General features: G+C 41.0%; 1 protein-coding gene across 3 annotated transcripts in view; it reads right to left on the bottom strand.

The window, feature by feature from the left end:
* The window catches only part of kiz (kizuna centrosomal protein), a 37,386-nt gene that overhangs the window by 5,313 nt on the left and 17,124 nt on the right, over window positions 1-14,949 (bottom strand). The window contains exons 10-13 of one of the 3 annotated variants that reach the window (XM_084393344.1): window positions 10,209-10,374; window positions 9,653-9,715; window positions 8,163-8,246; window positions 7,423-7,480 (exon numbers count right to left, since the gene is read on the bottom strand). In XM_084393344.1, the coding sequence (XP_084249470.1) occupies window positions 7,423-7,480; window positions 8,163-8,246; window positions 9,653-9,715; window positions 10,209-10,374 (371 nt within the window). Of the gene's footprint in view, window positions 1-7,422; window positions 7,481-8,162; window positions 8,247-9,227; window positions 9,431-9,523; window positions 9,716-10,208; window positions 10,375-14,949 lie in introns of those variants that run through there. The other 2 variants (XM_084393345.1, XM_084393346.1) reach the window with 2 other exon arrangements.

Below are 14,949 nucleotides of genomic sequence, written 5' to 3'. Positions count from 1 at the left end.
CATACAAAAATACTAAATAGGTAACAATGAAATTGCCAATTTTACATACGTTAGCTTTTAACGAAGAAGGTGCCGTTCGAATTTGGCGCTCAGCCATCATGCGTCTGTTATGTATGTGCGCGACTCTGTTATGTGCGCGTCTCTGTTGCACGCCACAGACTGTCCGCACACTGCACGTCCGCTTATAGTTCCGCCTTTTGCGTTCCGTCAATATTACGTTATTAGAATATATATATATATATATATATATATATATATATATATATATATATTTTTTTTTTTTTTAGAAAATCGATTTTTTTTACTTTTGTGAATCGATTCAGAATCGTCCACGTCCGCATCGCGATGCATCGAAGAATCGATTTTTTCCCCCACCCCTAATCGTAAAATACCATTTTAATAACTCTTTTCTATTTTAAAATGTAATTTATGTCACATGATCCTTCAGAAATCATTCTAATATGCTGATTTGATGCTCAAGAAACATTTCTGATTATTATCAATGTTGAAAACAGTTGTGCTGCTTCATATTTTTGTGGAAATCAGGATACTTTTTTCTGAATTCCTTGAATAGAAATGTCAAAATAACGGAAATCATTTGTAACATTATACATTTTTAACTGTTACTTTTGATTAAATGCATCCTTTCTAAATAAAAGTATAAAAAAAAATCTACTGATGAAGTTTTGTCATGTCCTGGTATATAAACTGAAACTAGAACGATTGCTTTGGAGAGTTCGACATAAAATACATTATTCAAATAATTATGCCAAAAAAAAAAAATGCTTTTTAGAATTTATGTAAATTTAAATACTAAACTGTCTGCAAAAATGAATAAACTAACAAACAAACATATTGTGTCCAATTTTCCATCTCCCTTTCTCTGTTCAAATTGAAAATATGGGAGGCCGTTGTCTTTTATGAACATTGAATGCTAGAGCAAAATTTGAGGGCTTTCCCCCCCTTTAGTTATGATGAGCTCAATAATAAATACATGTTTTGGTGGGTAAATAGGGCTATTCTTTTATATAACTTGCTTGCCATGGGAATGCTCTATCCGCTGAGCCACTTCAGACAGTGACGAGTCTGATTTCAAGACACTATTATCACAGAGAGCTGTGAATGCACTGACCCTCCAATCTAATATTCCATTTCCATAAACATTTATGCCAGTTCATCTTGCACTGAGGTTCACTTAATTGAGGCAACGAATCTGAATATGTAAGACAGGGCTGGCCACTGTTTGGCTGCGTCTCACACACAGAGGTGAATGTAATGTGTAAAATGATGCAAATTACTGCTTTGACGGCAACCTCTCTCTATTTCCCTCCGCACCAGCGTTTACTTTTTCCGCTCTCCCTCTGTTTCGCGTTGTTTTGAGCATTTGGATGTATTTGCGATATTTGATGAAAAGTGCCCCTGTGCGTTTTTAGGCAAGCATTTGATACATTAATATATGGGGTGTGTGGGTTGTTGTTATGATATCTGAGCTATGAATAAAAGACGTCTCTCGGCATCCTATGCAGCAATATGCTTCATGTAAATAGACTGCAGTTAGTCTGCATTTGTTGTCTGGGCAAAGTTATTTTCATAATACCTGTGATCACGTACGATTACAGCTCTGCTATTAGTTTTGATGAAAGTGTATCATTGCAATATCATTCCTTTTGAAATATTCTGTTTATAAAGGGGAAAAATATACGTGTGTCTTGTCAAATATTACTGATCTTCACTTACATTTATTAAAGGGTTAGTTCCCCCAAAAATGAAAATGAACATGAAAATGAAAATTACTGACCCTTATGTCGTTACAAACCTGAAAGACTTTCATTCATCTTCAGAACACAAATGAAGATCTTTTTGATGAAATCTGAGAGCTTTCTGTCCCTCCATTGACAGCTATGCAACTACCACTTTGATATTTCAAAAAGTTCATAAACAGATCGTAAAACTAATCCATATGAATTGAGCGGTTAGTCCAAATTTTCGGAAGAGACTTGATCACTTTATATTAGGGTTTCTCAAACTCGGTCCTGGAGAGGCCACTGTCCTGCACAGTTTAGCTCCAACCCTGATCAAACACACCTAGCTGTGAGTTTCTAGTGATCCTGAAGACATTGATTAGCTTGCTCAGGTGTGTTTGATCAGGGTTGGAGCTAAACTGTGGAACAGGACAGTGGCCCTCCAGGACCGAGTTTGAGAAACCCTGCTTTACATGATGAACATATTGAATTTAGTCTTTTATTCACATATAAACATTCATCAGCTCACACATCAGTTGTGTTAAACGGAAGCTCAAGCATGTTCGGACGGTACGGATGTGCGAGAACCAATAAGGTTCATTCTCGTGTTACGCAGCACGTTTGAGCTTCTTCAAGAACCAATGAGGTTCAGTCTAGTGTTACGCAGCACATTTGAGCTTCAGCAAGAAACCAATGAGGTTCATTCTCGTGTTACGCAGCACATTTGAGCTTCAGCAAGAAACCAATGAGGTTCATTCTCGTGTTACGCAGCACGTTTGAGCTTCAGCAAGAAACCAATGATGTTCATTATCGTGTTACGCAGCACATTTGAGCTTCAGCAAGAAACCAATGAGGTTCATTCTCGTGTTACGCAGCACGTTTGAGCTTCTGCAAGAACCAATGAGGTTCATTCTTGTGTTACGCAGCTCGTTTGATCTTCTTCAAGAACCAATGAGGTTCAGTCTCGTGTTACACAGCACGTTTGAGCTTCTGCAAGAACCAATGAGGTTCATTCTTGTGTTACGCAGCTCGTTTGAGCTTCTTCAAGAACCAATGAGGTTCATTCTCATGTTACGCAGCTCGTTTGATCTTCTTCAAGAACCAATGAGGTTCAGTCTTGTGTTACGCAGCACGTTTGATCTTCCACAAGAACCAATGAGGTTCATTCTCGTGTTACGCAGCACGTTTGAGCATCAGCAAGAACCAATGAGGTTCATTCTCATGTTACGCAGCTCGTTTGAGCTTCAGCAAGAACCAATGAGGTTCATTCTCGTGTTACACGGCACGTTTGAGCTTCTTCAAGAACCAATGAGGTTCATTCTCGTGTTACGCAGCTTGTTTGATCTTCCACAAGAACCAATGAGGTTCATTCTCGTGTTACGCAGCACGTTTGATCTTCCACAAGAACCAATGAGGTTCATTCTCGTGTTACGCAGCTCGTTTGATCTTCCACAAGAACCAATGAGGTTCATTCTCGTGTTACGCAGCACGTTTGATCTCCTGCAAGAACCAATGAGGTTCATTCTCGTGTTATGCAGCTCGTTTAATCTCCTGCAAGAACCAATGAGGTTCATTCTCGTGTTACGCAGCGCGTTTGAGCTTCAGCAAGAACCAATGAGGTTCATTCTCGTGTTACGCAGCACGTTTGAGCTTGAGCAGGAACCAATGAGGTTCATTCTCGTGTTACGCAGCACGCTTGATCTTCTGCCAGAACCAATGAGGTTCATTCTCGTGTTACGCAGCTCGTTTGAGCTTCTTCAAGAACCAATGAGGTTCATTCTCGTGTTATGCAGCACGTTTGATCTTCCACAAGAACCAATGAGGTTCATTCTCGTGTTACGCAGCACCTTTGATCTTCCACAAGAACCAATGAGGTTCATTCTCGTGTTACGCAGCACGTTTGAGCTTCAGCAGGAACCAGTGAGGTTCATTCTTGTGTTATGCAGCACGTTTAATCTCCTGCAAGAACCAATGAGGTTCATTCTCGTGTTACGCAGCGCGTTTGAGCTTCAGCAAGAACCAATGAGGTTCATTCTCGTGTTACGCAGCACGTTTGAGCTTCAGCAAGAACCAATGAGGTTCATTCTCGTGTTACGCAGCACGCTTGATCTTCTGCAAGAACCAATGAGGTTCATTCTCGTGTTACGCAGCACGTTTGAGCTTCAGCAAGAACCAATGAGGTTCATTTTCATGTTATGCAGCAGGTTTGAGCTCCACAAGAATTAATGAGGTTTTTTCTCGAGTGTCAAGCAGGTTCGGTTGAGCTTCTGTTTATGTTCGCTGATCAATGTTTAAATGTGAATAAAAGCCTAAATTAAATCTGTTCATCATATAAAGCAATTGAGTCTCTAAAACTAAACCGCTCAAAAAATATGCATGTCATGTGAAATTTTACAGATATTCACTTATATTTAATAAATATAATAAAGGTTGACAATTAATTGTGATTTTTCTCACAGCCTTTCCACTTAAACATGTCATGTTTAAGACTTAATTTAAGTGTTTCCGGCTCTAAGTTTGCTGTCATGTGGGAACCTTTCATAAGTTATATTCAAAATTAGTTATAGCAGAAGGGGATGAATTCATACTGATGGCTGGTTTTGCCTGTAATTCACTGATGTTACTTTACTTTTTTATTAATTCATTTATTTTATTAATATATTATATATAAATATTTGATATGTATGCTAAGTAAAGCACAATGTCTGTACACATGTATTGTTGTTGGTTGAGTGTGTATGTAGTTTAAATAAAAAACTTTTTTAATAAAAATAAATAAAAACAATTTGTTACTTGCTGATTCTTCGTAATTACTTGTCAAATTTACAAGCAATTTCTGAGGGAAAATTGTTTCTACACAAATGTGTATGAGTAAAGGATCTATATCTATCATAAGAATTTAGCATATAAAAACATAGATAAACATCCATACGCCTCCACAGCTATGCTAATAGAACATGCTCTTTGGATCAGTGTTTGTGCAAGGTAGCAGTAGCACCTCCTACACCCATCCCAGCTGTGACCCACAGCAGCACTGATTTACCATTGATTGGACCCCTGTAAGAGCCAAGAGCTCTGGAGTGAGGTACTGATTCAGAGCAGCAGAGAGAGCGCCCTCTACGTGCCACCAGCTGCCACTGTTGGGTACCACACAGCCGGCCTAAATATGAGTGCCCTCTGCTGGCAAACAGCAAGATCTGCAGGAGGATAGGCAGGGGACTTTTCTTTTTAAATGTGCTGTGTACACACAGACATCACCTCAAGAGAACTGGGTCATTGCATTTTTTCTCCTGTATTATTTCAGTTTACAAATTGAAGACCTCTTCTTGGTAAAAAAAAAAAAAAAAAGGGCTCAGTGAAATAAATGTTGATATGTGTACAGAGGATATTCTTTTTTGTTAGACAAAGCAGGCGGATGATGAGAGGCACAAAGAAAGAGAGTGACCCCCACTGGCTACTGCCGTTTAGTGCTACCCCGTCCCACCCACCACCACCCCTGCATTCACTCTACAACAGAAGACACCCGTAACAGGGATATTTTAGTTAACTAAAACAAAAATCAAGGCAACATTTCTCATTTTCATTTAGTTTAACTTGATGTACTAAAATAACTGAAACTGAAATAAAATGTATAAAAATATATAGACATTTAAAAAAAATAAAAAAATACTATAATAGTATCTCAATGATGCAAATTTGTTAAACTGGGAAAACTCAAAGTCTATATACAAACGGCTTCCTTTACATATTAACCTCCCGCTGCTGTTACACAAGCACAATTGTTTTAAATTGAAGAAATGTTGGTGAAGATTTTACGCTAACCCGTCACTACTCCTAACCTGTTATTTTTCCTAAAGCAACAGAGCGGGACACTAAGATCCAGCGAGCGGGCGAGACCTGCACTACATGCCTGCAGTAGCCGAGGACACAATAGCCGCTGAAGAGGAGGAAGCTGTGGCATGCAGCCTTAAACAAAGCGCAGGAACAAGAGGTCTTTACATGGAGTGCAGCTGCTTATTGCAGCTCTCCCCTTCCCGAATCACTGCAGCACACAGGCGTAACAAATACCGTCCGCACAGCCTCTGAATTATAACACAATAAAACGCTGTGTTCCATAAAAGTATTTAGCAGTAAAAATGGCACGTTGACGAGAGGAGGGCGCAGGGAAGGGAATTAAGGGAGGAAAAAAAACAAAACAAAAAACGGGGCTGGATATGAAAGACCCCAATTCTCTTCAGTGCTATAATAGTGAAATGAACACACATAAATGTGTTAAGAGTATCTCTTTGCATCTTGTATGGACTGCATGTATTTAATCTGGAAAGCTTATTATGGGCGAGTCATTGCTATGCAAAGCAGCGCCTGACGCTTTTCTCTGGTCTTTTCAGCCCAGCGCAGTGTTTGGCCAATAGGCCTGGCCCCCCGCCTCTCATTGGGCATTCATAACATGCAACATTTGCACAATGTATCTCTCAAAGACTGCTGAATAGGGGGCCTTAATACTCATGTAAACAACTGCAAACCAATTACTTAATGAATCAGCCCCACACATAATGAGGAGGCGCACAAAGGCCCATAAATGCATTTTTTTGCTCCAAAGTGCCTGCTTTAAACTCCGATTCTTCAGCTACGGTCCCGGCTTAAGCGCAAAATCATAATTATGACTAAGAAAGAGAGGCACTTGATTTATTTTATTTTGCTTTATTACAATTTTTTTGTGAGTTTTGGACCGAAGCAGACGGTCTTTTAATGTGCCCATCGGCTCAGTGACAGAATGACAACAGTAAGTGACGGAGAAGAGAGAGCGAGAGAGGGGGAACAGCACATGTAGTGTTCTACTGGTGCTCGAGTGCAGGGTACTTGTAGAGGCAATAAAGCGCAAGAAGTGACTGGCAAGAGGAATTCTTCAGCACGCCACGAAATGGTTTACCTGAAAGCAAAGCGAATGCTGCAACGCTAACCATCATCTTTAACCATCATAACCCCACAGAGGGTCTTCTCTCAGGAGCTGTGTGTGACTACCAGGTTCTGGGATGTTCCAAAAGCATCTCGCACTAGAGACGGCTTATGTTTATTAATGAGGCCATTCATTGGGCAGACTGTGGCATCCATCAGAGAGCTCTGTCAGAGTGCAATCATTATACCCTTTCCTCTGCAAATAGTGTAAACTAGCTGAGAGAGAGCGCGGGGGGAGGCGGGCAAAGAGTGGGCATAAAGACTGGGCAGGAAAAAAAGACGGAGAGACAGGGAGAGAGACTTTCGACCCTTGTGTCAGCGTGATGCTCTGAAAAGCATGTGAAATCAGAGACGATTACTCTTCACAAGGTTTACCCATCCATTACCTGCCCTAATGGATTCATGGAGGAGAGGCACTGCTGGGAGGGCTTGCGTGTCTTAGCTGATTGTGTGAACTTGTGTTGATGTGAAAACCTAAACAATGTACCTTCAAGATCCTTTTTCATCATTCAAAGTCCTGATTTACTGAAGCAATCAAATAATGCCGATGATGAGAGAGGAAGCCCTGAATGAAAATACAGCTTGACTGATGCCTCCCACGTGAACTTGTGTTAATGATGCTAAGAGTGTTTCAAGGACAAACACACATTGTTTTTTTTTTATTAAAAGAGGACAAATGGAAAAAAGGATTTTTTAATATAAATATAATTTTGTGAGTACTTACTGGCTATTTTGTGTTACAGGGTCCCGGAGTGCCTCAGACCTCTTTAATTTGTTGATGTCTTTGGATAAAAAAATGAATAATTTAAATAAAAAGAGAAGGAAAAAGGTGCATTATTATTACACATTTATACTCTGTTCATTTGTATGATCAGTGTAATCATAATGTATATAGAAATATTATATATTTTTCTGTTAAAATGCAGATAATATTGACAGTGAATAACTCTCCAAAATATTTTAAAATGTAACTGGGTTAAATGGCCATTGCACAAAACAATGGCCATTTAATAGCCTGATTTTTACAATTAAAATGTAATAAAAAATTTGGGGTAATAGTAGCTGCTGTTTAAAAAAAAAAAAAAAAAAATGTTTTATGGTTGTCCCCAAATGTCTATGGAATTAATGACCCTGCTACTTTGGGCCTGAGGTGGGGGGAACAATGAACTTGAAACTTTGGGCACAAATGGCACAGTTTCCTGAGATTGGGCCATCTAAAAATAATTATTTACAAACACAATCTGAACACACAACTTGCTTACTCTCCAGTCAATAGAAATAATTGTAATAGTTACATTAAATTCAAGAATAGTGATTTTGAATAAGGTTCAACCAAATAAATTCTATTTTATATAAAACATTTAAATGTTTCCATGCTAATAAACAAAGCCTCTTCGGAATAAGATTTGCTCATACATGCTTTGTCAAATTTTAGAATATTTCTTTGCTATTGTTCCCCGTTACCTGACGGCTCCGAATCCTCCTCCGAGTCACTCCAGTGCCTCTCTTGTGCCACAGACTGTTTAAGCAGCTGATATGCTTTGGTCTCTATAGAAAAAAGAGACAGAAAAAAACAAAAAACTAAAAGCGAGAGCAGCTAGTCAAATATTTGCTAAAGACCTCAACTTTCAACTTTTTCCAGAGCCCTGATGTTTGATGAACCAACATCAGCTCTTTAAGGCCTTGATGAGCAAAGAGAGGAGGTGAAAAACAGAGTGAGTGAGCACTAAACTATTGATCTAATCCAGACGCACACATACAGGCTGCCGTCTAAAAAAAAAAAGAACCCGTCGGCTTTTGTGTTGCCGCACCATCTTGTAGGATTCCATTTAAAACACTCTTTCATGTTGAATAAACTTTCAAAATTGAGATCTTTAACCAGCGAGCATTCAAGCTTAAAATACTTTTTGAAAACGAGCGAAGAGAAAGAAACGTGCTCTGTAAAACAAAAAAAATATGTCAGTTTTAAATGTTGAAAGCAAACAGACAAACAAATTGCAAAGTGGTTATGCCCCCAAAGAATCCCAAAAGACAAAATACATTCCGGCATCTCGTTATCCAGATATTTGTAGTATGGCTGCAACAAACATGTTGTTTGTTGCTCTTTTCTTCCGGTGTAATGACTGCAAAATATAGGCTTCAGTGCCATGTAAAAAAAAAAAAAAAAAAAAAAAAAACACCATCTAAAGATTTCCTTTTTGTTCGCCATTTACATAAAACACTATTATGCGTAACGCCGCTTTACCGACAAGGACGGCGGAAGGCCAATGTTCGGACGACGTTTCCACGGATGATTGCAAAATGATGCAATACGAAAGGCAACAGAACTCAATGCAGTCTTCATTAGCCGCCTGTAAACAGCTCATAAGCAGCCAGGGACAGCAGAGGCGGTTTTCGACTACCATAATGCCTTTGATTAGTTGCAGTGAGAAGCTGGACTTCTCTCTCCGTGGCGCTCTTGGGCTAGCCCTGCGCATGAAAGGCACAGTTTGAAATCAGATAGCCAAGTGGAATAATGGATAGTTTTACATTTCTGAGCTGGCGCTGGGACTTGCTACCCGAGGCTTTTCAAAGGATGCCTTGACATCCAGTCTTTTCAAGTCCGCCTCTGGCTGGCATTGTTTAGCAGATAATGAGAACCAATGACAGATCTTGTGCGGCACCCCCAACCCGGCCGTCGGACAATTAAACCTCCGCATTATGCGCTCTGAGAATCTCAGTTTCACCCATACCTAGGGCAGAAGAAAAGAGACGGGTTTGTTTTCTCTGCCGATAATTAGAGGAACTGTTCCACTCTTCAGGTGGGACTTTGACCTCTGATTCACCTTGATCATCTTTTCAGTAGCCATCCAGTTGGGAAAAAAAGGGACCCCCATTATCTACTGCGTGAGGAGAAAGACAAAACAGACACAGAAGAACTCCCGAACGGGCGCTTCTTCGATCTGCCTTTTTACCTCTAATAGGAATACTTTCCACTGGGCTTTGGTCGGCACTGTCCTCTTCAGCACTTTGAATTCCTGAAACAAAGAAAAGAGAAGGAAAGCGCAGCTCAGAGAGATGGTGGAAGAGTGAGACAGAGGAGAAAAGAAAAGAAAGATCTGGTAAGGGGGGGCTGAGCTTTTCGAATCTGAACAGCAGGACTGATTGAGACAGGTTTAAAGAGAGAATGAAGGCTGGCTGGCTTTGTCAGAAATGAGATTTGGGCAAAAGTGTATTCTCATGAGGGTCAGAGCTCTGGCATCCTGCGAGTACTCGAGGTCCTTCATCAGAACGGAGCCACCGAGCTGATGTTTCTCTGCTTTGCCACTGAAAACGAGCCATTAATGCGGTTTGCCTGATTTTAGGGCATCCCTCTCGGTCTGGCCGAGCAGGGCTCTTAACATCTGTGTGTATTGTGTGTATGCTCAATAATACATGGATTACAGGCTATTCATTTGAATCCGAAAAAACAGATATTTGAGATAAGCAGAATTTGCAAATGCCAGCTGAAATGTCAAACAAGCGTATTACCTTGTGTTCCAACGGTTGGAAGATTTTTTCCGGAAGGCCCGGCGGGCTTTATTCCCACACCGTCATGCAGAAGAGAATGCAGGCTGCAAGAAGATGAGAGTTCACTTTCTGATGGCTGATGGGTCTCAGATTCGTGGGTCAGAAGCCTCTTCAACAGCTCTCCTGCCTGGATGACACAAAGAGACGACTTATCTTAATTTCAGGGTTCTCACACCTTTTCAATTTTCCATTATTTTCCAGTCATTCATGATATCTTATTTAAAAACGTTTTATAGACATTACATTGACGATTAGTAATTTCTAGCCAATTAAATATTTTACAGCAAAACCTAACTTAAAAAAAATGACAAGTGACCATTTAAAAAAATAGCAATCCATGACTTTTGCAGTCATGGAAATCACAGTTTTAAAATTCCCTGATATTTTCAGGATTTCCATAACCATAAGACCATGCCACTCAGATTCTTATGACTGTGTTTACCCTGTTCAAATTCAACATGACGATGTGTGATTTTATTTTAATTTGCAGAAAATTCACATGTAGGAATCAGCTCCCAGTGTTTGTTTATTATACATTTTGGCAGTACTATTGAGCACATTTCACAAATCTTCAGAATTCAAAACAATTCCCAGCAAAAATCAGTACAAAAAAAAATCTGCAGATTCCACCGGAGTGGAATCCACGGTAGTGGATTCCACTACTCTCAACTCAAAACTGACATTCAGCAATATTTAAAAATGCTAATATTACTGATCTGGGTAGATCAGCTAAATATTAAAACTCAAACACTTCAAACTGCAATTAGATTGTCAGTGGTCATCCTCAGGTCAGTTCCAAAGATAGAAATTCAGTTTCTCTGCATCAGGCTAAAAGATACAGGTTAGACAAAATAACAAATAACAGAAATACGCATGAAAACATATCAAAGCCAAGCCAAAAAGTCACTACATGGGTAAACAAACAAACAACAAAACTGTATCACAAACAATGACAAGGAATAGGGGTCAGATATCAAATATTATCATACCCTTGCAAAAGATTTACACCTTACAGGCCAAATGCCACATAACACAGTCTAATAACAACATGAGAGTATCACCACCCCCTTGATCACATTTTAACAAAAAAAGTAGAGCACTTTATAAAGATGGAATTTATGCAATGCCACTAAGAAAGATTGCTTTCAAAGCCCATCTACATTTACAGGATAAGGTCATTTTACTGGACCAGGTGCATCATATTCTTCATCCTTTCCTCGTAATTATTCCATATTCCAGGATAATAATGTCTCCATGTACACCACCAAACATTAAAAAGTGGTTTTATGGAAAATAACATGAATCACTGAACCTTTAAGAGCAGTTTTGGCACTGCTTAAGTACATTTCCAGTTTAATTTATTAAAGGTTTTTTTTCTTTTTTTCTAGAAGAATGGTATCCAACTATAAATGGATAGGAATCATTAAAAAAATAGGAATAAATAGGAAATATTAAATAATAATACAAAATATATAATATTTAAATCTCAATCAATCAATCAAGTTTTTTAAGGTTTGTTTGTGATGCGTGAAAACATTCATGTCTAACACTGGTTGTACTAGCATTAGTGTAATCCTTGTAATCACAGCCCTGTTATCAGTATCAGTATGTTGGCACTTCATGATGACAGGTCCATACATCATATAATGAAATGGCAATAGAGTGCAACAGTCAGGTTGTGGAAGTAAAAACTCCATTCATTTTCTCCATGGGGAAATTGATTTTGAATGATAACTTATAAAGACAGCCCTACTGTGAGCTACTACGAAGCTGTAAATCCATGGTATTTGCTTCTGCTGAAGCCGTCAGCCAGCATTATTTCAGCTTATTTTGAAAATAATCACGTTTAACAGTGGAATTCCTGGGGCCGGATTCACGCCTCAAAGCCCGTCTTTTTGCACTGCCTGCAGATTACCGTAGTTATCATAATAAGCGCTCAGACTACGTTCGTCACGACTGGCTTGAAGGTGGTTAATCACTCAGCGCAGTGATTTTAATGTACCAAGTCAAGTTAAAATAGTTCTTTTAAAAGAACCTGTCTGAAAAATACAGTGATCTTTCCCATTCATTTGCACATTTTTCTTGTGCTCTTTCTAGAGTGCATGCGTCCTGTATCTGTGCGTGCTGCCTCAGTAGTTCTAACTAGTGACTGCATCATTTATCTTATGAATGTTTCATTAATTCGGCTGCAGGATCAAAAACTACAATACCCATGATGCTGTACAGAAAATTACACAAATCAGAAATATCTCTTTAGCTCCACCCACTCCCATGTAGCACTGCAAATGATGCTCTCAAAATAGTTAAATGTATTATATGCAAGGAACTGTAAGGTACTGTAATTGTAAAGAAGTAGTTTTATATTTCTCCATTTTAAATTCGATGTCATATTGTAATGCTTCTTGAGATTGTAGTTCTTTCCCTCACTAAAGCCATTAAGCACACAGTCTTGAACCTAATGGTGGGCGATATGATCAAAATTCTACATAAAGTAATCAAATGTATAAAAATAAATTAAATATACATTTATTCTTATTAAAGTTACAAAAGTGATTCAGTCAAGAGCAATGAGAGATTTTCACTATTTTTGTTGTTTGATTAACATTAATAATGACATCAGATAAATTGGATGCTGTTACTTTATGACAGACTGCACAGATCCAAATCCAATATACTTGTGTGTTTTCTTTCTAAACTGTTTGGGCCCTATTTTAATTATCTAAGCGCATGGTCTAAACGCAAGTTCACTTAGGGCGTGTCCGAATCCATTGCTAGTTTAACGATGGGAAAAATGGTCGGCGCGCCAGGCGCATGGTCTAAAAGGGTTGTCCTTATTCTCTTAATGAGTAATGGGTGTGTTTTGGGATTTACGTGCGTTAAACCAATCAGAGTCTCATCTCCCATTCCCTTTAAATGCCTTGGGGGCGGGAGTGGCGTTGCAAGCTGACACTAAGAACGGGTCCCTCGCACTACTGGCCACTGGGGGTGAGTATACAGGAAGATACCGGCTCTACACGGAGGCTATAGAATCTAGCGAATGTGTTAGGTGTCACCCAGCTCGCAGCTCTACATATATCTGTCAGCGAGGCGCCTTGAGCCAGCGCCCAGGAGGAAGCGACACTTCTAGTTGAGTGTGCTCGCAACCCGAATGGGCAAGGCACACCTTGGGCTTCGTAAGCCAAGGCGATGGCATCCACTATCCAGTGGGCCATCCTCTGCTTGGAGACAGCCTTTCCCTTCTGCTGGCCTCTGTAACAGACGAAGAGCTGATATTAGGTCCTGAAGCTTTGCGTTCCATCCACGTATAACCGCAAAGAGCGGACGGGACAGAGAAAAGCTAGAGCTGGGTCTGCCTCCTCCGAAGGCAGAGCTTGCAGGTTTACTACCTGATCCCTGAAGGGAGTGGTAGGAACCTTGGGCACATATCCAAGCTGGGGTCTCAGGATAACTCAGAGTTGGCCGGCCCAAATTCTAGGCACAATTCGTTGACCGAAAATGCTTGCAGGTCCTTCCTCAGGGGAATGGGCCAAGCAGGTGCTGTCGCAAGGAGCATGAGTTCTGGGAACCAGGTCCGGTTGGGCCAATACGGCGCAACTAACAAGACCTGCTCCTCGTCCTCCCTGACTTTGCACAAAGTCTGTGCGAGAAGGCTCACTGAGGGAAACGCATACTTGCGTAGGCCCCAGGGCCAGCTGTGCGCCAGTGCATCCGTTCCGAGGGTCCCCTCGGTCAGGGAATAAAACAACTGGCAATGGGTCGAGTCCGGAGAGGCAAACAGATCTATCTGAGCGTAGTGAGGGAGGAAAAGGCACCAGAACGGTTTTGGGCAGAAAAAGGTGCCGTCCATGCGCTGGTAACCTCTTCATGCACTTCCGGAAAGAAGGGCACTGGGGTGGGACGCTGAGAACCAGCACGGGGCGCCCCGAGATACCAATCGTCCAGCTGCGAAGGTTCGGGACACGGTGGAGGGTTCCACTCGAGCCCGACACTTGCGGCGGCCCGGAGCTCGTGAGCTCTGGGTCTGACTCGCACAACGCTGGCACACCCGAAGGAGGCAGCGCAGCCGAGTCTTCATCCCCAGAGGACATTAGCTCACTCTCCAATGCAGCGACCATTTGATCATCCGGTGGAACTCCAAAAGAAACGACTGGGACCGCCGTGGACGGCCCAGCGCGCTCTCTTGTGGGCTCCATGGGTGCCATTACAGAGGAGTGAGGGGCCCGAGGAGACTGGCTCGGCGGGTTACCTCTCACTGTGATCCTTAGGTCACCAAGGCTATTAACCGAAATAGGCTTAATTCTGCTAAGCAGAAGCAGCGCTAGATCGGGGAATAAGTGAAGAGGCTCCACCTCTTTCGAGGTAACAGAGTCTCGACCGTAATGCCGCGATGGTCATGTTCCTGCAATGAGAACATGAGTCATCCAATGAGTGCCATTTCAGCGTGCCTATAGCCCAAGCACGTGATACAGCGATCATGCCCGTCAGCCGGAGTCAAACATTGGCCGCATCCAGAAACACATGATCTGAATGATATCTTGAAAAAAAACACAGACAGTTCCTGTTAGCTCTTTTAGAAGTGCTCTGAGGTGCTGAAACGCACAGGGAGATAGCCGCGGCTACACACCAGGAATGCAACCCAGTGTGAGCACTCGCTCTCAATCGTCACGCCCACCGAACCGACAAAGCTGTTAAAACAGCTGTT

Source organism: Rutilus rutilus, assembly GCF_951802725.1.
Source record: "Rutilus rutilus genome assembly, chromosome: 21".
NCBI lineage: Eukaryota > Metazoa > Chordata > Actinopteri > Cypriniformes > Leuciscidae > Rutilus > Rutilus rutilus.
This window is presented reverse-complemented; position numbering and strand designations above follow the sequence as displayed.